This window comes from Amblyomma maculatum, chromosome 1, assembly GCF_055883805.1.
Source record: "Amblyomma maculatum isolate TAMU_Amacu chromosome 1, ASM5588380v1, whole genome shotgun sequence".
NCBI lineage: Eukaryota > Metazoa > Arthropoda > Arachnida > Ixodida > Ixodidae > Amblyomma > Amblyomma maculatum.
In genome coordinates, this window is record NC_139344.1 from 301,436,296 (window position 1) to 301,459,993 (window position 23,698).

General features: G+C 46.1%; 3 protein-coding genes across 10 annotated transcripts in view; 2 read left to right on the forward strand and 1 right to left on the reverse strand.

Moving 5' to 3' along the window:
- The window catches only part of LOC146206929 (solute carrier family 15 member 1-like), a 413,844-nt gene that overhangs the window by 105,585 nt on the left and 284,561 nt on the right, over nucleotides 1-23,698 (reverse strand). For all 8 annotated transcript variants that reach the window (XM_084596447.1, XM_084596907.1, XM_084598780.1 and 5 more), the window contains one exon: nucleotides 2,381-2,471. In XM_084596447.1, the coding sequence (XP_084452573.1) occupies nucleotides 2,381-2,471 (91 nt within the window). The remainder of the gene's footprint in view (nucleotides 1-2,380; nucleotides 2,472-23,698) is intronic.
- On the forward strand, nucleotides 4,090-4,989 carry LOC146206930 (uncharacterized). The gene has a single exon (XM_084592861.1). The coding sequence runs from the start codon at nucleotides 4,095-4,097 to the stop codon at nucleotides 4,977-4,979; it is 885 nt and encodes a 294-aa protein (XP_084448987.1). The 5' UTR covers nucleotides 4,090-4,094; the 3' UTR covers nucleotides 4,980-4,989.
- On the forward strand, nucleotides 4,998-5,327 carry LOC146206931 (uncharacterized). The gene has a single exon (XM_084593918.1). The coding sequence runs from the start codon at nucleotides 4,998-5,000 to the stop codon at nucleotides 5,325-5,327; it is 330 nt and encodes a 109-aa protein (XP_084450044.1).

The window sequence follows — 23,698 nt, forward strand, 5'->3', positions numbered from 1 at the left end:
TTATGAGTTTTGTTATTTTAAAATGCTTTTATTTATTTATTTATTTATTTATTTATTTATTTATTTATTTATTTATTTATACGCAGTACCTACAGCGCCCTCCTGGGGTATTATTGTAGGAGAACACAACATAAATAAAAACAGGCATACAGTAAAGAATTAGGCAAATGATGCTATTTACAATGTACACAGTAAAACGAAAAAATGTTTTTAAGACATCTTCCTGCTTGATTTCATTCTCTACGTGACTCATTTTACGTAAAATTCATTCCATGAGTTATCTGTTTCTTCTTTTGTCTTCTGTGTGTGTAAATCTTGCGTGTGCATTTTTATTCTTCTTTGTGCTGCAACACCAAGAACATATAGCTGTTTCTGAGTACATTAAGACTAAAGATTGATTGATTAAGTGATTGATTGATTGATTGATTGATTGATCGATTGATTGATTGATTGATTGATTGATTGATTGATTGATTGATTGATTGATTGATTGATTGATTGCATGGTGACTCGTGAGAAGGGCATAAGGAAACAGGAGACAGTGGTGGCGAAGAAAAATTATGGGACGGCGTGAACCCACTAGAGAACAGAGTCACAAGAGAGAGGCACAATCACGGATGAGCACGCGGGAATATCAGTATTGTCGGCGTCAAGAACTTTGGGAGAAACAGAGACGTCGGAAAGTTCAGCGTGAGGCACGGATTGGATAGCGCATAAAGTGCTATTTGAGCTCGGGCACAATCGATGACCTCTTCGTGAGCACAAGACGTCCCAGCCCAAGACGATCGCGTGTGAACATGACGGCAAAACTATAAACGCGATTGCGTAAAAAATGTCTTGGATGAGTACTCGAGCAGTACACGCTGCTGACAGCTGAAGGAGGGGCGCGCTTGCAGGTCGTAACGAGGTAAGAAAGCGGCGTCTTCACTTTCCTCCAAGAGTCGCAAAGCACTTCTTCCATCACAAAGACCGCAGCACCGGTATCGACAAGTGCCAACACAAAAACACCATCTACAAAAATTTGAATCACATTAGCTGCAGATAACCCATGCCTTTTAAATTTCCACAACAGCGCAGTTCTCGCCTCAGGAACTGCGGCACTTGGTTTTCTTCTTGGATTGCCGAGGGACGACCAGAGGAGACGGCGGACTCCGCAGGAGGGGAAGAAGGACGGCAATTCCGCATCGCATCACCTGGCACAAAATGGCACGACTGTCAGCCAGGAGTTTGCTATTTGAGCAAGCGGTCGAATAAACTCTACAGGTTCTCGAACGGGACCAGGAGGCTGAACGTAGGCAGGCGGTCGAGGCATATGTATGTGGTGGTCGGGCAGTAGCGGCCGCATATGTCAACGGGGCAAGCGAAAGGCATGGGTTGAGGAGGAAGAGCTTCAGCTACCTGTTCTTGAGTGCAGACTAGGAGCCAGGTGTGGCTCTTCATGGCGGGAAATAAGAGAGAGCTGTCGAGCAATTTCTTCCTGAATGAAGCTCTTGATTTGCGGCAGTAGCGAAGACTGTTCACATGCATTTGTCAGGTCACCAAGCGACTCAGTTCGCGTGGTGTTGTCGTGAGCTAGGACCCTATGCTTGCGCAGTTCGCCCAAACTCTTACAAAGCGTGACAATTTGTGTGACGGTGCGCAAGTCTCGCGCTAGCAACACGGGAAAAGCGTCGTCATCGATTCCTTTGAGAATGCGCTTGATATTGTCGGTCTCTGACATTTGCGCGTTCTCGGGCTTGCACAGGTCGGCCATATGCTCGATGTAACTTCTCTCGCCGACCTGCTGAGACCGCGCACGCAAGCGCTGTTCAGCGCAGCGTTTTCTCGCAGCCGGACGGCCGAAACCTTGAGGGAAGCTGGCTTTCAACACGGACCATTATAGAATGCAGACATGGTAGATGCTTGGGCATGTTGGTTAGACCTTATCGGTGTAGTGCATTTACGACGAAGACAAGAGGAAAAACAGACACAGCGCTTCACAGGAATTTCCGCTTCATGGTGATAGAAAATTAAACGTAGAAAACATGATAGAAAATCACTTTTTTAAGCTTGTTTTCGGCGTTTAAGTTTTCACTGTTACGGCGTTTAATTTGTTACTACGGGTTGGTGCCTTCAGTCGTTACAGGAGATGGTTCCAGGGCGAGAGAATAGATCGCACCCAGCAGTTCCACCAAATGTAAGAAATGTATGGGCGGGAGTATTTTTACAAGTCTTATAAACTGAAGTCACTGATCAGCGAAACCAGCCAGGCGGTTGGTTGAGAGTTCTGTCCTTAATATTAACTGAAAGCTTTGCAATGAAGACAATTCACATATTCATTCCTAGTAATCCACCCGACATGACATAAATAGGCCACAAGTTGAAAAAGTGCTCAACTCACCTCTCAGTATAGGCGTGATGAAAGTCGACAGCAGGCTGCCCGCATTTATGGACAAGTAGAAGAGCGAGAAGAACTGTTCCAGCTGCTTCTCCTGCAAACATCAGACCCGGTTGGTCACAGGCCGAAATAAATTTTGCATAGCCCACATCCCATATCAATCCACTGCTCAACTTGCAGCCCCTTGCAAGGCAAGTAAAACTACTAGATTGCAGTTTTAAGGCTATTTACTCGGCACTCAAGAGAGGCTGAGGCTCCCCTTTTTCGTTTCATACCAACCATTCAAGAATCACGTTGCTCTCAGCTACAACGCTGGATTTTTACAACTGAATCTGCGTGCTTTTGGAGGGAAGAGCTCTGACGAGGGGATACGTGAGCAACGCGCTTGCCCTCCGTTGAAGCGCGTCCTCAGTTCAATCGATAGTGCGTGCGTTATATTATTGATTCCAATACATGAATCAAGAGGCAAAAGTCGTATCCTGAGAGAGGCCCCCTGAAAGGGAAGATGCGAAAGCAAATAGTGCAAATTGAACCTCTATGCTAGCGTGCTTATACATAACGTCATGAATCAAGAAAGAACATTCATGACAGACATGAATCAAACATAAAGATTTGGAGGACGCTTAAGCTTCGCCTTCAAGAGTGGAACGCGATAGCGTTATTGCACCTCGTTCGCACCGCCCAGCGCTACCGGCACTGGTAGACGGCGCCGCTTCCATCACACGCGTCTCAAGAGCGAGCGCGCAAGGCCCTGCAATACAACACCCGTCGACCTGCCAAGGAGTGTAAGACAATGCGCTACGGCGTAGCAATCACTGATGAGTCGCCCCGCGTCGGCCTTTGCACTCACGAATCACGCGGTGAGCGCCGAGCAACGCAGAGTTCGGCGCGGCAACGAAACGTGCGCCTGAGCAAGCGGAACGAACCAAAGAACTCGGTGTCTCGGAGGGAGAAAGCCGGGCAGCGACGCGCCATGAAAGCGGACGCGATCATGGGGCTGACGCCTTGATGGGATCGTCCTCTATCTCGCTTGGGAGCACCACGCAGAAGCATGATTCCTCGGAAGCAGCTCGGCACACATCGCAGGGGACGCTTTCCCAGCAGAAGCGCTACGGCGCAGCGATCACGTCAGAGGCGTCCGGCATCAGACGCTGCACCTAGCAATCGCGCTGTGAGCGGCAAGAGGAGCCGCGTCGCCTATACACCACAGTTCGAGTGACGCACGCTGGATGTTGGAAGGGGAGAGAGCGAGAAAACTTATTAAACGCAAGGGTATTGGGGCATCCTCGCACCGGTACCCGCGCGGCCCGAAGGGGAGAAGCGGGTGAGCGAAGATAGTGATCTAAAGAAAGGCAAGACGCTTGATTCTACAACCCGTGAGGGTGCACGGCGAAACGTCAGGGGCGAGTGGCGTGCCACGTGTCGGGGCAGCCCCGCACATTGCGAGGAGGGGTTCTTCTGTGTTTGCCGCAAGATGGCTCTGTATGTGCACAGAGCGCAGAAGAAATGTAGCGGAAACGTACTTCGCTACTCGTGTAACTGCGACTTCTGTAAGTAACATGTTCATAATTACCGATATACACCGCAGTATAACGTTCTACGGCACGTTTCTAAGGCAACACCGCATTCACTAGAAGCGCTTTTGTACCGCTTTCAAGCATCGAACTCGTGGCTAACATTCTGCTTCCGGTAGCCGAGCTGAACGGAACGCAGGGTCATGGGCTCCAACGGAGCGGCGATAGCGGCCGTTGACGGCCGCGGAAACAGGATCGATGCAAGTGAAGATAAGGACTACCAGATTATTTTGCCTACACTGCCAACCGATCGTGTTGTTTTAAGCACGGTGTTTCTTCACGGTGATGTACGAGTGAGGCCTTTCCGGGTCGAAGATTTTCGAGACGCCCTGGCCGAGTCTGGTACGCTCCCCGACGTGGTTGCGTTGGGGGCGTACCAAATCAACCATGTCTGGGCGGTTACCCTGCGGAGTGCGGAGGCAACAAAGAAGCTGCTCGCCTTCAAGGAGCTGCAAGTGAAGAAATGCCGCTGTCTTATCATCGACCCGGAAGACCAGCAGGTAAAGCTGCGGCTTCACTGGATGCTTCACGGCGTGGCCGACAACGACATCCGGACGGCGTTCGCGGCATTTGGCAAGGTGACGGAAGTCACGCGTGAGCGGTGGCGGATACAAGGCGTCAATGAAAAGGGTTCTACGACAAAGACCGTCCTACTTAAGTTGAAGCCGGGCCTGAAAGTGGACGACCTGCCCCATCAGGTACGCGTCGCCGGAGAGTTGGCCCTTGTCGTGGCGCCTGGACGCCCGATGCAGTGCCTCCGCTGCCACGGCACCGGTCACGTGCGGCGGGAATGCAAAGTCCCCCGCTGTACGAAATGTCGGCGGTACGGCCACGCAGACAACGATTGTGTACGCACTTATGCGACAGCTACGGGAGCAGCGTCAAAAGACGACACGGCAGAGCTCCTGATGGACGTAGTGGAGGCCGAGGAATCCGCAAAAGGCATTGAGGAACAGGAAAAGAAAACCGACGCTACGGACTCTTCAGGACCTTCCAGCAGCGATGCCGGGCGGAAACCTGAAGCGTAAGAACCTGCGGGAAACCAGATGGAGGAGCCGACTGAAGGAATAAGCGGGCCGGCACTCAAGGAAGCAGAACCAGCGTCTCTGTTTGAGCAGAACCATGACAAGAACGCCGCCCGCTCCACCGGCGTTCCTGCCCCATCGAAGCGGTCCCACGCCCAGACCAGTGCTGAGGGAGATAAGGCGACAGCTTCCAGCGTCGAGGAGCCGCCGGCAAAAACCAGCCAAGGACGGCGGTCCACTTTGCGGTCGCGATCTAATGTGTCGGCGGAGAGGAGAGACCACGACAAACCGCCACCGCAGTCAGGCCTGCCGCCAGCACCGGATGGCTCCGGTGTCAAAGACGTTGTCTAGCCACGCGCTAGACGCGAGAGGTAAGCACCATGTTACCGGCCTCTTTCCTTTGTATGAAAATGGCTTCTGCGGCTCCGATAAAAGTAGGTACACTTAATGTCAGGGGACTGGCAAGCAAGAAGAAGCAGGGCCAGGTGTACCGCCTTTTAACTGAGCATGACATCGACGTCCTGGCCGTGCAGGAAACGAAAGTTGACGGGGAAGAAGAGACCGGTAACATGGTGCGACGTTTCACGTCTAGGTATTTTGCTGTAGTGAGCCACGCAATTGGCACGTCTGCGGGCTGTGTTATTTTTGTTAAGAAATTACCCGGACTCGAGGTTCAGGCACATATGGCATGTCCGTCGGGCAGATGTGTTTGGGTTGATCTTCTGTACAACAAAAGGTATTGGCGCATTATTAGTGTGTACGCTCCAAATGTTGTAGATGAGAGGGTAGCCTTTTTTCAAAACGTACAAAAGTACATCAGTTGTGATAAATCCCTGATTGTCATGGGCGACTTTAATTGCGTCTTGAGAGGCTGTGATAAATCCAGTACAAGGGCGTTTAAGGACAGAAGTACTGAGGCTCTCTCAGAAATTATAGACACTAGCGACCTGGACGACGTGGCGGAATGTTTAGAAGGAACGCGTTGTGTGAAGTTTACACATTTCCAGCGGTCAAGCCACGCGCGGCTGGATCGCATTTATGTGTCTACAGACGTCATATCAAAATGCACTAGTTACAATGTAGTACCAATTTCATTTTCTGATCATTGTTTAGTAGAGTGCGGGATAGGGACAAAATAGCGAGGCAATCAGTTTTCGTGGGAGACGTGGAAATTAAATAATAAGCTCATTACAGATGATATCTTTAGTAGGAAAGTAAGCGAACAAATTGACAAAATAGAGTCTAGGGGGGAGATGAAAATATGGCAGCAGTGGGAACTTTGCAAAGAGCAAATAAAGATAGCAGCAATCGAGCGGTCAAGCTGTATACGACAAGAAGAGAAGCGTGAGGAGGACAATTTAAGATCCTTGCTGGCTAGACTACTTGAAAAAGAAAGCGAAGAGCCTGGTAAATGGATGGACGATATTAGGAAAATAACAAAACAGGATTGAACTGTTCGAGGAAGAGCGCTATCGTGGCGCGCTTGTGCGGGTGAAGGCGCAAGATATAGCTGCTGGGGAAACACCGTCTAAACGAGCACTAGGAATCGAGAAGGCGCATGCTCAGAGAAATCACATTGAACTGATCGAATGGGGCGGAACGTTATCTGGAGAAAGTGGTCATATCCAGCAGGCGTTTCTCGAATATTATCGAACGCTGTTTACAAAGCAAGACGTGGAAGTAAACGCATTCAAAGGAAAGTTTCTGGGCGCTTTACCGCGATTAGATGATGAGCAGAAAGATAGGCTGGAGCTGTCAATAACCGCGTCGGAGGTCGAGCTTGCCATAGAAAAATTGAACCCGGGAAAACCTCCCGGCCCCGACGGGTTAAGCGCGGCGTTCTACAAAGCATACAAACATGAAATAGTGCCGGTACTGACAGCCGTGTACAACGAGTCCTACAACGTAAATGTATTGCCCCCGTCTTATGGCAAATCCCACACAGTGTTGATTCCTAAATACAATGAAGCAGAAAAGTTACAACAGGTTACAGCATATCGCCCTATCGCACTCACGAATGTAGACTACAAAGTGTTTATGAAAATTCTAGCCCGTAGACTACAGTCAGTAATTCAACAGTTAGTTGGACCACACCAGACGTGTGGGATCAAAGGTAGATCCATTGTTTCCAATGTGCATAAAGTGAGGAGTGTGCTTGAGTGTTGTGATCACACAAACAGTCGTGTAGCCATCCTTCAGTTTGATCTGGAGAAAGCATTTGATTGTGTCTCACATGAAATCCTGTTCTGCATACTCGACCATGTGAATGTAGGGTCCGTCATTCGCGAGGGAGTGGCCATGGCGTACCGAAGCTGCACAACAAGATTGATTGTAAATAAGAGTTTGGGGGCCCCCATAAACGTGCAGCGATCGGTGCGCCAAGGTTGTCCCCTCAGCCCTCTGCTATTCTGCATTTACATCGAGACACTGTGTTTAAATATCATAGAAAACGACAAAATTCGTGGCTTCCAATTTCAAGCTGCAGAGGTTAAGCTGCTGGCATATGCGGACGATGTGGCTGTATTCGCAGTGAATCGCGAAGGGGTAATCGAGGCCGTGTCGTCTGTAAAAGAATTCACAAAGGTTTCAGGCAGTAAAGTAAATTGGTCAAAGTCCCTGGGGCTTTGGCACGGAGAATGGCCAACGGCGCCCGAGAAGTTCGCAAACATGTCCTGGGTGACAACACCAGTAAAGTACTTGGGAGTCCACTAGATAGTTATCGCGATAGCGAATCGTACTGGAGGGCACAGACTCAAGCCATGCGGGAAAAGGTGGAGGGGTGGAAAGGACAACAATTGTCAGTTTTCGTCAGGGCCACAGTGTGCAATATGTTTTTTATGTCGAAGTTGTGGTATGTGATGCAAGTGTTGCATTGTGCAAGGATGAACGTACAGAGACTGCATCGGATATTTGCCATTTTTGTGTGGGCAGCAGAATGGGAACGATGTAGCCGTACAAGTTTGTTTAGGCGGGTGAAGGACGGTGGACTGGGTTTGGGGCATTTGTTTCTACGACAGATTGTCAGCAGATTTTTTTTTGTTCGCGATGTAAAAGATCCATTTTTGCGTACTGTGTGCCAATTAAGGCTCGGAAATGCACTGCCGGACTTTGTTGTCTCGACCGAAAGTGTATCGGGACGCATTTTTGGTTATTTTAGAGAAGTTGTCGCTAGTGTGCGATTCCTGTCTGTTCGATTTTCTTATGAATATTTATCTTGTGTTAGCAGGAAGAAGCTGTACAAGGATTTGTGCGACGTAGTTCTACCCATACCAATGTACAGGGCCTTATACAGTGGAGGACCAGGACGCGACGTACTTAAGCGGGTGAAGGCGATGCAGGTCCCGTCAAATGCAAAAACGTTTTTCTTTAAGTTACACACGGAAACACTGCTAGTAAAGAATTTCTTGGAAATGAATTTATTTTTACCTTGGGGTTCGCATTGCTTAATTTGTAAACAGCCAGAAACTATAGACCACGTTTTCCTGCATTGTGGGGAAGGGGTGTACTTTTGGGATATTTTACAAAGGACTTTAAAAAAGGAATTTCCATTAGACTCGCATGGTATTAGGTACTTGCCAGTAGAGAATGAGGATGGGGTGCCATTTGACCTTATTATGCTAATGGCCCTCCACTGTATTTGGCGCTCGAGAATGGCAGGATACCATTGCGATCCTGACGCACGGCCAGCACGGATCTATTTTCGGGAAGCCATGAATAGATATATTGAAATTCAGAAACTTGCTCCTGAAGCTCCCGAGTGGCTCGGAAGATTGGAGCCATTAGTGACCCTAAGAGAATTTTAGCACGACGACGCCACAACCCACCTGGATGATTGTTGTATTAATGAATGCTCGTTGTGCCCTGTAAGTGGTTTTGTGTATTGTGCTGAAGTCAGGCAATAAAGAGAAAAAAAAGAACTCGTGGCTGAGTGGTAGCGTATCCGTCTCACACTCCGGAGACCCTGGTTCGATTCCCACCCAGCCCATCTTGGAAGTTGCTTTTTATTTATGCAGTGCATGCCGGGATTTATCGCTCACGGCCAACGCCGCCGACGCCGACGACACCGGCTTTTCTGCGACACGAGCGCATTAACGCTGTCGCGTTAAAACAGGATTCAGGTCCTTTGCACAAGGATCATGTTATGCACACAGTTTTCATATCTCTGGTCAGACTTGACTGTGAGATTCTAAACTAAATATTGTGCGCTCAAACTTTTCTTATTCTCATTCACACCGGTTCTGAAATATACAGCCAATTTCTTCTTGTAATCGTGATCAACTTTAACAAGTTTGCGTTTAAGGAAAAGTTCTGCATTGCTACCACTACAGGATAAGTTATAACAATAGCTCGTACCGCTTTTTTTTTACAAAGTATGTATGCTTTCTTTATTGGCTTCAGTGGTCAGGTACCATGCATGCAAGCAGTATTGTATGTGTGAGTAAACAAAATAGTTATATACCTGTAGGTTAAGCTTTACTGACTTCGGTCAATAAAGTTAGCGTAAATAAAAGAAACGCGCTTTCCTTAGAATGTCAAGAGAGGAACAACTTTTCTTGTTCTTGTAGTCTTTGTATTCATTCCAAAACATATGTTCCTGGAGTACAATGCCTAAAGATTTTACAGAACATTCCCGTGTTAGCCTAGCTTGTTTAAGGTTAGATTTCGCAGGAATAAGTTTGTTTTTTGCCCATGTCGCTCTAGAAACGTTCAGTTCCAGCAAGTTTGCTTTTAGCCAAACCATTGTAAGCCATCTGTTTGCGCTTTCCTGCAATATATCGATGTTATTGACTGGAAGAAAACACATTAATACTGTCAGCATAGATAACAGTATCATTAGTGGCAGATGTTATAATTATATTGCTTTTATAAACCGGAAAAGTACCCGGCGTAATATTAAATCTTAGGGCACACTGACTATGCTTGCAGTGTTTATTTGTATGTTTGCGACCTGTTTGTAAGGTAACTACGAAACAAATCTAGGGGTCTGCCCCTTACATCATATTGTTTTAACTTAAGAACAGCCTGTCTAACTGAATCAAAAACCTTTTATATGTATTGGAGTACTCCAACTTAGGTTCATTCTTTTCTATTCTGTAGAGTAATTGTTTGTTTATTGTAAATAAAACGATCTTTGTTGTTTTATTTTATTTAAATGCGTACTAATGTTTTGCAATAATACGTTGGTTATTGAAATCATATAAACCCTCGTTAATAACATGCTCCACAGCTTTTTAAAAAAAAAACATGATATAGAAATTCGTCTGTAGTTACTCAGGTCGTTTACATCTTCCTTCTGAACGACGGTTAAACGGACTATTTTTATTTCTGGTTGGAATCGTCCAATTGTTAACCTTAAATTGCAAATATATAGGGTAACACTTCAGTAATCGCGTCTGCTATAGATTTAACTGTGCACGATTTAAACTTCGTCAGTTCCACGAGCACTATTACTACGCGGGTGGTTAAAATATTCCCTATTTCATTTCTATTGAAAGGCGTTCTGTACAGTGGGTCGGGAAAATTGCCTGATTATGTAAGTTGAATTGTCTACTCTATCGATAGTATTGGTCGTAGCAGTGGCAACAGAGTAGCAGTGTCTTTCATTTCGAAACGGAAACGCTTCATGATAAACCTTTCAAGGATTCCTACAAATAAACTACGAGACTTGTATGAGTCTCCAAGTTTATTGCTTGGAATCTGGAAACTGCTTGGACAGCTTACTCAAATTAAAAAAAAAAGGGGCCGACTTTATCCTTGGAACCAACGAGGATGAACATTCCAATGCGGCCCACGTGGCAGGGGCCAGCTCTGGCATGGAAGGCATAAGCAAAGTGGGTCAGGCGGATCCGAACCGTCAGAGTTATTTAGAAGCAGCTAAGACGCCGGAAAAAAAAGGAAGAAGTAAGGAAGAATGAAAATCCCAGAAATAAGGACACAGATAATCGAAAGAAGGAGCCAACAGTTGGGAGAGGGAGAGAGAAGGCCCAGGTGCTTATCACCAGAGATTCTAACATGAACAGGTGCAAGCGAGATATCTTGGAACGTGTAAGGGTGATAAGAGAGTCTTGGTTGGAGCCTTCCCAGGGAGAACAATGAGGGCAGTGCTAAAAGAGAGTAAAAATAGGCTGTTGAAGAATTCCGCAGAGCGCAGTATGGTAATAGTAGCCGCGGGGATAAACGATGTCCTAAATGGTGACGCTGCAGGAGTGGTGGAAAGTTTAGCTAAGGGAGTTGACGAGATCAGGGAGATAGCACAGCAGACGCAGATAGTTGTATGCACAGTACCAGAGGTGCTAGGATTGAACGGAAAGATGGAAAAGGGCGTGGTGACAGTTAACCAGGACATAAGAAAGTTAAGCCTGGAGAAGCGTTTCGAAGTGGTTGAGGTAAACAGGGAGGTACATAAAGCAGGTTTTGGTAGGGCTTTTCAGCGAGATGGCATTCATTTTAACAGAAGGGTGGGAGCAGAGATCGGCTGGTGCCTGGCAGGCAGGGCTGTAGCTTTTTTAGGGGGTCCCCGAGGACTCCGTGCACAGAGGTAGTTAGAAGTGAAGCAGAAGAAAGTGTAATAATGGAGGCCGAGCCCCCAAAAATGGCAAAGAGTTGGTCGAGAAAGAAAAGTACAAAAAAAGAAATTTAACACTAGGATCAGCTACATAAACATGCAAGGAGGTAGAAAAAGAGCGAAATGGCTAGAGATAGAACAGCAGTTGAAGGATGACAAAATAGGTGTGTACGCTCTTTGCGAGACTTATCTCAGGGATCTAGAAGATCCGCCGTTTATAGAAGGCTACGTCTGGGAAGGGTGCAACAGAACGAGAACGGAAAAAAAGGGTGGAGGGGTAGGTATGTTGATACACCAGGGAACAAATTGGCAAATAATTAAATCATCTTGTAAAGAGCATATCTGGGTTTCTGGAACAATTGCCGGCATAAGGACATGGCTAGGGGTAGTTTATTTAGGAACAGGACATCAATACAGGCAAGAAAACCGGGATCTTGTTGAATGTCTCAGTGACGATATAAGCCAGTTTGGAAACGGGGCCAATATTATTCTACTGGGGGACATGAACGGCCACATCGACGATCTGGATAGATACACGGATTGTAACGGCAAGCTAATGCTAGATTTCTGTGAGCGACACGATCTAGTTATAGTAAATAGAGAAACAAAATGGAAGGCCAAATCACGTGGGAATTCCGCAATAGGCAGACGACCATTGACTATTGTCTAATGTCGCAGGAAATTTATAGCAAGGTCACAAAAATAGAAATAGACGAAGAAGGGGAGTGTAGTCTGGGAAGTGACCATAAACGTATTAGTCTGCAGATTGGGCCCTTGATGAAAAGAGAAATGGAACTTAGACAAAACGTAAACGCAAAATTAAACGACGATCAAATAGCGCAGATAGCAGCAGACATAGAGGAAGCAATAGAGAAAAGCCCCATGGAAGACTGGGATTATGAACAGGTAGAACTACTCATAAGGAGTAAATTCAGGAGGTTAAAGTAGCAAACCGCTGGAATGGAAAGAGGAAGCCTCGGAGCTGGTGGAATAAGGAAATCAGGGAAGCTATTGAACAACGGCGGGCTGCTTCAAGTGAACACCGAATGGCAAAGAAAGCACAGGTATCTCAGGAGGAAATCGACCAAAAATGGGAATGCTATCGACAAAAGAAACTTCAGGTGCAGGCCCTCGTCCAAAGTAAAATAAGACAGTCCACCAATCGCTGGATGGCTGATATACACGATGCCTCTAGAGGCGGAGCAAGAAAATCCTGCAACCATATAAGCTGGCTACGGAAGAAGAATCAGAGAAAGCAGGATCGGATTCAAAATAACGAGGGAAATTGATTAAAGGGAGATAACGCAGTGAACTACATTACATCAGTTATAGCCGAGTCATTTAAGAGCGACGATAGGGTAATCTCTGCAAATCAGGAAGCAACACAAGGTAGCAGAATACAAAGCAGCTTAGAAATCTAAACTGGAAAAAGGCAGAACAAAATATTCCTAAAAACAAATCTACAGGAATAGATGGAATTCCGATCAAGCTGATTAATGAACTCGGTCCAAAAAGTAAGGAAACGTTGTTAAAAGCTCTGGAAACAGTCATAACGAATAAGCAAATTCCGGACAGCTGGCGGCAGAGTAAAATGAATTTGATTTATAAAGGGAAAGGAGACAGGATGCACATAAAATCCTCCAGGCCGATTACCATAACATCTGTTTTGTACAGGTTAGCCATGCAGGCGGTGAAATTAAAGGTGCAAGCATGGGTTGAAAGTAACAAGATACTCGGAGAACTTCAGAACGGCTTTAGAAATGGTAGGCGCTTAGATGATAGCCTGTTCGTGATTGCCCAATGCGTTGAAATATCTAGAGTGGAAAATAGACCTTTGTATTTGGCCTTCCTGGACATAAACGGGGCGTACGACAACGTAAGCAGGGAACTCCTGTGGAACATATTAAAAGAAGCAGGTATCGGTTATGAGATAATAGAGTTCCTACAGAAAATATACCGGGATAACAAAGTAGAAATTACGTGGGAAGGGATTAGAAGTACGGAAGATGTCAAAATATGCAAAGGATTAAGACAAGGCTGTCCTCTATCAGCGCTGCTGTTCATGCTTTATATGATAAACCTGGAACGGAGGATACAAGACAGTAACCTAGGTTTTAACCTGTCATATAAATTAGGTGGAAAGGCAGTAGAGCAGCGCCTCCCCGGTTTAATGTATGCAGACGATATTGTGCTGCTAGCTGAGAGTCTGGAAGAATTGCAAACTCTAGTTAAGTATTGCGGAGACGAAGGGGACGCTCTAGGCTTCAGTTTCAGCGCAGTTAAGTCGGGTCAGATGATTTTCAACGGCTCAACTGATCAGGGTCTTAAAATACAAGGCTTTGAAATACCTAGAGTAGCAGAATATCAATATCTGGGGTATGGGTCAACGAAGCATTGGCATACATTCGAAAGCATGAGCAATCACTTAAGGCCAAAGGGCGAAGGAATGCCGGGATAATGAAGCATAAGGCATTGTGGGGATACAATAGGTATGAGGTTTTGAGGGGTTTTTGGAAAGGAATTATGGTGCCCGTACTTATTTTCGGAAATGCGGTTTTGTGCCTGAAATCAGAGGTACAGTCGATATTAGAAACAAATCAGAGATCCGTTGGACGATTAGCACTAGGTGCCCACGGCAAAACTACAAATGAGGCGGTACAGGGAGATATGGGCTGGGCATATTTAGAAGTACGGGAAGCTCAGAGTAAAATATTATATGTGGAACGCCTGAGGAAATTGGACAGTAACAGATGGGCAGCTAAAGTATTTAAATACCTGTACCTAAACAGCGTTGACTCACAATGGAGGAAAAGAACTAGGAAACTAACTAGTAAGTATGCTAGTAACAAGGACGGAGAAATAAAGAGCATTAAGCAACAGGTGAAAAACACAGAAGGTAAAAATTGGATAAATTCGATGGAAAAGAAAAAGAGTGTGGAATTATACCGAAAGTGGAAAATGCAGATCAGGAAGAAAGATTTCTTTGATAACTCAAGAGGCAGTGCCCTACTTTTTGAAGCTAGATCAGGGTGCCTTAGAACACGCAGCTACAAAAAGAAATTTAACAATGGAGATGACGCATGTGCTGTATGTGGAAACTCCAGTGAAACAATTGCCCATATTATACTCGAATGTAATGGTATCCATCCGGAAGTTGGTGCAGGCGCAATCACTGTTCCTGAAGCTCTTGCGTTTGGAGATAACAGTGGCCGGGTGAATAAACCGGCGGTGGAAACTAGCAAAAAACGACTGGAAGATTGGTGGCTGAAAAGCAGAGAAGTGACATAATGTTGGTAATGTAGGAACAAAATTTAATAAATAGAATGATGGTTTAATTAGTTAACCAATCTAAATCAATAATTAAGATAAATGGAGAAAAATGAGCATGATAGCTACTGCTACCACCCCGTTTCAAAGGGGACGCTCCTATATTCCATCCATCCATCCATCCATCCCAGTCGTTCAAGACCGCGAAATGAGTCAGCTGTTTTCATTAATGATCAATTTGATGGTATTGGTTGAAACGATGGGCATAATTTCGCCAATGTCCACCTTTATAATACTGCGCAAAGTTGCTAAAATTCACATCAATAAATACATTGAATCAGCCCAAGTATGAAGCATCGCCTAGCACAACAAAGTTGCAACGACAAAAGCTTTCAAATTGTTTCTTGATACAGAGTTTGTTCAGCGAAATTCACGACTAGAATCTGTGGGGACGGCACACACCAATAACTAGAATACTATTTATACACACTGTCAGGATATTTGCATGACTGTTCATAACACTGCGTTCCGATATCATATAATGAGCCTTGCCTCTCTATACATAAACCGATACTCCTCCTCCACGCCTATCACTGTGAATTAGGTATATACTAGAGTAGTCGCTTATTTCAACCACATTGCAAGCATCTGAAAACCATGTTTTCGAAAAAAATCAAGCCATCGAATTTGAAATTTAACTCATGAAAACGGTGACTCACTTGCGACTCTTTGGACGCAGGCTGCAAGCATTCGGTTGAAAGAAACTGTTATTCACAGACTTGATGAAATGTTTTCGGCGTTCGTTTTAGGCATAACGTCAGTATAAGTTATACTATTTATACTGATACTTGATTTTCTAACAGTACACAAGATATCGTTCTTGATTTTATAGGCGCAACGGACGAGAGGCAAACAAAACAACTGACAGGTCGTGGCTCATATATTTCTAGCTGAGCTGCGCATCAGAGAAAAACATGAAAAGCGTCGCTCACCTGCTAGCAGAAAGAAACCTGGGGGAGGGGGATTCTGTAACGCTCAGTGCAAAATCAGTTTCAAAGCGCTCAACTTGCCCCGCTCCTATTGGTCGGCCGACATATTCAATTTTTGCGTCATCACTGACCTCACAGGTGACTGCGGTTTATATCATGAACAAAACTAAAGTGCTGACGTTGCCCATGCGCTGAATATTCACTGAAATTGTGAGCGAAACAAGGGAACCCCAAAACCAGTCAACTTGAGTAGAGCGAAAATGGCGGCTGTGTTCCTTGCGATGCGCTAGCTCTGAGACAGTTGTGTCGATCAGATCCACGGCGATGAGAGTACGAAGACGCTTTCGACGTGCCGGTATAGTTGTTCCGACTCCGTCCAACTGGGAAACCCGCAGAAAGTGCAGTGGCTGTGCGGGGATTGCCGACGAACATCGATGAACTAAGGCTCACCGGCGAGTGCGCAGTCACTGCGGCCGCGGCCGCATTTTTTTTTTTTTTTTTTTTTTTTTTTGCTATCGCGTTTTTTTTTTGTGCTATCGTACGCTTTCAACTTGCGCTAGGAACGTAAGAACGTTGCATTGCAAAGGCGGCGATAAGCAAGTGCGTATGCCCGGTAGCGGAACGCTCATTACCTTCAAGGCGCCGCGGTGAGACGGAAACTACTCTCTAGGCAAAGGGTTCTACGTTGTGGACATCGCAATATTGAGTAGATTTTGTTTTTGACTGCGTGCTTTTGGCTATGCGTTTGGAAGGTCATAGTAAACTTGGGCCTGTTTTATCTCAGATCTGTGACGCGAACATGCACATTCGTGACCCTCGCTGCCCTGCCGGATGAACGCCTCCGCCACGACCCGTTCGATTAGCGTTATACTCCTGTACGCCGAAATGTGAACGAAGGCCTGCTGAACGCCTGCGACTTTTTCCTGGGTAAGGTCTAAAAAAACCCGTGTCGGTAACATCGAACGATCTTGAATATATGCATTGATGTGTGCAATGCACCACTTGCTGTAAGTCGACTTATCTGCAAGGCTCGTTTTCTAATCAAAAGGTCTCGTTCCCACTCGCACATTATTTGAACAAACGCACAGAGGCAAGTTCCCTTTTCTTTCCAGCAGTTGTCTTCGAGATGACCCAGCGAGAGATGTCGAAAGGGTTCAATAGCTGTATACCTCCCGTTTAAATACAGAGTGAAGGGACTAGGGATTGCCAACGCATTGACCCTGGAGCATGACTGGTATCAACTGTTGAGCATGCCGCTCAATAGGAACAGCCGCTACGGCAACTTCAGAGAGATCTTCCAGCAATGCGCCACCAACACACTGCCTGCTGTGCGCAATGCAACATACTACACATCCCTGCCCAGACCTGGCTGAACAAGCTAGGTCTCGCCTCGGTCACTATAACAGATTTCTTCAAAGTGTTTTCTTTCTCTGTGCACAATCCAAACGGGGCATAAACACCACAGTTTCTTTACGTTACACAGAATAAGCAAACAACTGAACATGAATGAAAGGGAGCAGCAGCAACACCAATGGAATATCAGGAACAGAGCCCGAGGTGGGCGGAGTCAACTATCTGCGGAGTACAGGAGTGACTGTCACCGTGGCTTGCATAAGGGGTCGTGCGTCGGATCTCGTTTACCGCACTGTATTTGCCAGTTCTTGCATAGCAGCTGTCACTTGCCTTACTGCAACTGCAAACTTCCTTCCTCTATCGGAAGATGAAGTAGTGAAGCCTTCATGGCCTTTTGTATTTTTGTAAGCACTGCCTTGTCGTGGCGGAGGGGCTTGCGAAACTTGAAGTTGTGAGCTCTGCAGTGTAGGGCCACCCAAGATAGACAGGTCACGGCATAGAGTTCTGACAAAATGTGATTCACTGGAGAAGGTAATGGCAACCTACTCCAGTGTTCCCTGCTAAGAAAACCCTATGGCCAGTCACAATAGCATTAATGATACGGCGCCGGAAGATGAGCCCCCCAGGTTAGAAGGCGTCCCGCGTGTTACTAGGGATGAACAAAGGGCGATTCCTAGTAGCTCCAGGACGAAGGAAGCGGCTGGGCTAAAGCCAAAAGGACGCTCAGTTGTGGATGGGTCGGGAAGCGACCGGAAAGTCCGATATTGCAAGGAGATATATCACATAGCAACATGGAATGTAAGATCTATGACGCAAGGTAAACTAAACGCAAGGAAGAGAAAGATACAAGGTTCTCAATGCGGATTTTGAGAAAATAGCAAGGAGAGATAAGGATGCCTTCCTGAACATAGTGCCAAGCAGTTGATGACAACGGCCAACTGAGGAACACAAGAGCTCTGAATAAGACAATCAAAGATATCATAGAAAGCTTCTGTGCTAAGCTGGGCGTGATAAGGGACAAACGAGGCAGGGACCTCACTGAAGCCTCAGAGATAAAGGAGAGGTGGCAGGAATACACAGAAGAACTGTACAAGAAGGACCCGGATGTGCAAACCCAACATAAGACGGTTGTGATTACTGATCTCGAGCCGGGCATCCTGAAGCGTGAAGTTGAATGGGCCTTAGCCAGCCTTGCTAAGAACAAAGCTAACGAAGTTGATGGCATTCCAGCTGAGTTGCTTCAAAACCTCAACCATGACGCTGTTAACGTTCTGTATACATTATGTCAGAAGGCAGAAAGGCAGAAAGGCAGTGCCAAAGATTGTTCCAACTACCGCACGATCGCGCTTATTTCGCATGCTAGCAAGGTGATGTGGAAAATCCTCCAAGGTAGGCTGCAGCAGTATGTGGATCGGGAGCTTCCGGACGTGCAAGTTGGGTTTCGCAAGGGCAGAGGAACTAGAGACCAGATTGCCAACCTTCGCTGGATCACGGAAAAAGCAAGAGAGTTCCAGAAACCCATCTACTTCTGCTTTATTGATTATGCGAAAGCGTTTGACTGCGTAGATCACAGCAGATTGTGGCAAGCTCTCCAAGAGATGGAAGTTCCAATTCACTTCATCTGTCTCCTCATGAACCTGTAGAAGGGCAAGAGGCCACAGTCAGAACTGGGCATGGTCTTACTGATTAATTTCCGATTGAGAAAGGAGTGAGACAATGCTGCATACTGTCGCCCTGCCTATTTAACCTATATGCTGAGTGCATCATGAGGAAGGCCGGTCTGGACGAGTCTTCAGCTGGAGTGAAGATTACTGGAAAACGTATCAACAACCTTAGATATGCGGATGATACCACTTTAATGGCAGAAAGTGAAGTGGAACTCAAGAGACTTCTGATGCGCGTACAAGAAGAGAGTGAGAAGTTTGGGCTTAAACTGAACATTAAAAAGACAAAGATCATGGCGTCTTGCCCTATCAAGCCCTGCAGCATCAAGGGACAAGAAGTAGAAGCTGTGACAGATTTTCTCTTCTTGGGCTCCAAGCTTACCCCGGAAGGAAACTGCACCCATGAAATTAGGAGACGCCTGCTTCTGGGAAAGAGAGCCATGGCTAGTCTTGACCACCTAGTAAAGAGCAGAGACATTAGTCTGCCAACCAAGATCCGCATAACTCGTGCTATGGTCTTTCCAGTTGTGATGTATGATGCGAGAGTTGGTCTGTGAAGAAGGCTGACCGCCGAAGAATTGACGCGTTTGAATTGTGGTGCTGGCGGAGACTCTTGAGAGTTCCTTGGACTGCCAGAAGATCAAATCAGTCGATATTGTCGACCATAAACCCTGACTGCTCATTGGAGGGTCAAATTCTAAAGTTAAAGCTCAGCTACTTTGGTCATCTGATGAGAAGAGAGGAGTCGCTGGAGAAAGAGTTGATGTTGGGAAAGGTTGAGGGTCGCCGGAGAAAGGGTAGGTAGCGAACGCGATGGTTAGATAGCATCCCCGAGGCGCTGCAGATGAAGTTATGTGATGTTAGAAAGATAGTGAGAGACCGGAAAGCGTGGCGCGATATGGTCCATAGGGTTACGAAGAGTCGGACACGACTGAACTGAACTGAAGCAAACAGAACAGCAGATCGCATACTTCCTACTCGTCGCTTTTGGCATCTCTAGTTAAGCACCGATGGACAACGCTGACATCCTTCAGCATGTTGACTTTGTCAATTTTCGTGCCAAACGCTTCACGGTGATAACTGCAGGTTCATAGCCTTCACTGCTTTCAATTAGATTTGTCCAGCTACTAACGACATCCGCACAGGGCCCGGAATTTAGACGACGCGTGGGGGGCAGCTACTAGCCGAGGAATGAGCTGTTTTTTTTTTTCGAGCCACCATGTGCACTCTCTTTAAGACCGTCAGCGCGCCCTGGCGAAGACAAAAATTACTGAGGAGCAAATTTAATATCAAACTTTGAAAAGCATCTGCTTATGCTTGGTGTTATTATAGTTATAAACCCTGTTCCAACGCAAAATAAATCATTGTTCAATTTCTGTTTTGCGTATTCACTGCGCTGTTTCACAAAAAGTTAGGAGATGGTTCCTTGTAGACCTCGGCCACGGTTGTGGCAACCGTGTAGCAGCAGCCTTGACCGCGGAACGGGGACTTCAGGAGTGGCGCTATGCTACAAGTCACTAGTAATTGGTCGATTTCGTAATCCGTCACGGTTGACGTCTCAGGTTCACGCCATAGCCATGTCATTTTGACGTTACGCTCTAAACCTTGAGAGTGAAATTGAGAGCGTTACAAAATTATCCCCCCCCCCCCCTGATTTCTTTGTGGAACGAACCGATGGTGTGCTGACGCATGCGTCTTTGCTAGATATACGTTGTTAAATTTCCGTTGTGTAATACCAATTACTGTTGACACTGTTACCTTGATGTATGTTAAAGATTATATTTTATGTGTTTTGCCCCTGGTTTGTGTTTGTATTACATTCTCACATATGACTGACTATTTTGTGCTGCTCTGTGCCTGCTGCGTTGTGTTGCACATGTCAATTGTGGTGCCGAAGGCCCAGTCAGGTGACTTGTACGTCACCTTTAGCCTCGGTCCCACGGCAAAAATTGTATTTTTGCTACAAACTGCTATAAACAAACAAATGCCTCAATCAGCTCTTTTGTGAGCTCGTCTGCGTGATGACAGATGACTTCACATTCATAGAATTCTGGATGGCAACGGGAACATTTCCTGCAATTAGCCGCTGAGTGGTTTTTGACACCGTTTTTTACATTGTTCTTGTGTTCACGCAACCGGTCGTTTAGACATCTGCCCGTTTGCCCAATGCACATTTTGCAGTACTTCAAAGGAATGGAGTGACCAGTTTCTTATCCCATGGAACGAAAAGGTTTCTCTGATTCTTTTTACAGATAGCTGTTTTTCATTGCCGAGGGTTAACGCCACTGAAAATCTTAGACAGCTTCTCTCGAGCGGAAAAGACCGCTTTCACTTCTGTGTGGCCCTTGACCTTCTTAGGTTATGTGAGAAAGTGTGGCAATATGGAATAACGACAGCGTTTTGTTTACTTTTTTGGCGAATAATTTTGCCTGCTTAGCCTCACCACGTTGACCAATGTTGATTGTCTGCCTATTTCTGAATTTTTTTGTGCAACTAAAGTAAGAAGATACGAAGGATAGCCTACTTCCGTTAACCTATCCACTTCTCGCCAGCGTCCGTTACATCAAGAACTATGGACCATAAATTCACCGAAGCATCCACATTAACTAGTCATCCTTTAAAAGCCTTGAAAAGACTGCTTCTTTTCCTCTGTTTAAATGTGCTCCTGCGTATTACCCCAAGGTCCCGAAGATTTAGGTGAAGACGGGATTGCAGCAACGTTCCACCCGGATTCCGCTCTTCATCCGAGGGCCTCGTCTGGCTCAACGATCGTCGGGGCCCAATTTGCAAGAGCCGCAAACTCGGGTAGGATCGAACACGCGAGCACAAATATACCGCATCTCCCACGCTCTTAACTATTCCTGGCCAATTTTTATTTGCATTTAAGTCAGAAACTGCAGTAATAAATAACAATGTCAAGTTTAGTTGATTACCTCTTTTATATGCATTCACCCTGATTCCTATTTTATCTCTGGAATAGCAGCGCATTAAATATGCTCCCTTTATCCTTGGCGATTATCCAGTTTGCTGGATAGCACGAAAAGCAATCCGCCTGGAATCGGGTTTTATAACAGGCTACATGTTACCAACTGAATACGTTACTCGTTTCGCTAAAAAAAAGAATAGCGTTACCACTCTACGCGTCAGCTAAAAAAAATGTTACGCGTGAACGTTGTCGAAAAAAGTACGATGACGGCCTGTCGTCAGCGCCGCGAAGTGATAGTGATCTGGTGCGAGATAATGCTCTCCGTGCGTTCACTGCTGCTGACTAAAGCTGGTGAAAGCTTTTATTGATATTTGTTTCTTCCCGATCACCGCATGGACAACGGGCTCGTCACGGGGCGTTTCTGCGCTTTTTCCTCGCTGATGCGCCCTCCCAAGCCGGGCTCTTTGCAGTTTTCTTATCACGGGAACCAGAAATTCGCGCTACGTTGCCGCACGCCCCATGCGAGGTTCGTCCGAATGCTGCGTACGTAACACGATTTATGATATGAGAAGTGGGATGCGCTTCTAAATGTTTTCCGCATAAGGTCACACGTGCTCTGTCGTACCAAGGACGTCTAAACAAGCAGTAGGGCAAAAACTAGCTGGCAGGAAATAAATCTGCCGAGTGAAATTATTCCTCATTTGCCCTCTTTTGCACTTTATTGAGATAGCAATACTGCGCCAGGTTTCGAGCCGTCGCCTACTTGAACAGCCGAGGAAGATTGGTAAGGTATGCTCTCACCTCATACCCTTAAAGGATGAGTGTCCCCAATAATGTAGCAGGGGAACAATGTAGCAGGCAAAATAAGCTTCCGACGTTGCTATCGGAATTCAACTAGGGTTAACCAGAATTAAACCACAAGTAATGTTTTGCAGAACAATTTACATCAGTGTCCTGCTTTTTCAATTCCGCTCTCGAGATCATATATTTCGACGAGGCGTGGCAAAGGGGTTTGCGCGTTTTCTGAGCATGAATACATGTGGATGCAATCAATTTCAAATAGTAATGCGATGTCGTAATAGAGAAAAGCACTACCTTCTGACCGAATAAAATATAAGATAGATAGATGGATGTATTGAAAGAAAAGGCAGATAGGTAGGCCGGAATAATTCAAATCTGGCCTGCTGCTCTGCACTGGGAAAGGGGAAGGAGAGTAGAAAGATCATGATGGGTGACGATGTGGGAGAAGGCATACGAAATATATATACAGGCACAGTAGGTTACTTTACTAGCGCGAATCAAGTCTGCTGGCGCACAAAAAACAGCAAAGAGCACGCATTGCCTGGACACCCTTCCCCTTGTTCTGCCAAGCGCCCAGCAACAGTTCCTCCGACAGAGGCCTCTTGTCCAAACGCTTCAAGGAAGCGGCTAGCACACTTCTTTCGCACGCATGCACTGGGCACACCAATATATGGTCCACAGTCTCTGGGATGCCACAAGTTGAACATTCCGGCGAGTCCACCTGTCCAATTAAATGTAAGTACTTGCGCGTGAAAGCCACGTTTAAACGAAGTCAATGTAGCAAGCATGCCCGATGACGCGGAATATCACGCAGAACATAAAATTTCAATGTTCGATCGAGCCTTTTTAGACGAATGTGTCGGGCGTCTGGCTAGTCCCAGTAAGCTGCTGTATAGCCTTCTTCATATAACTGGTAAGAAGGCATGGCGTATCCACTCTTGACAAAGGCACAGCTGTTTGGAGGCCATTGCTGAGTGCGCCTTTCGCTTCAACATCGGCCTGTTCATTCCAATGGAGCCCGCAGTGGGCAGGGATCCATTGAAACATTATACTGTGGCCTTGCAGCTGGGCAGATGTCAGGAGCTCCAAAATATTTAGTGCCAGGGACTGGTAGGCAGTGTGGGGTAAGAAGTTTTCCAAAATATACACCATTTTTG

Coding starts and splice junctions, on each gene's coding strand:
- LOC146206930 (XM_084592861.1), top strand. CDS start 4,095: ATGGGCTCCAACGGAGCGGCGATAGCGGCCGTTGACGGCCGCGGAAAC.
- LOC146206931 (XM_084593918.1), top strand. CDS start 4,998: ATGGAGGAGCCGACTGAAGGAATAAGCGGGCCGGCACTCAAGGAAGCA.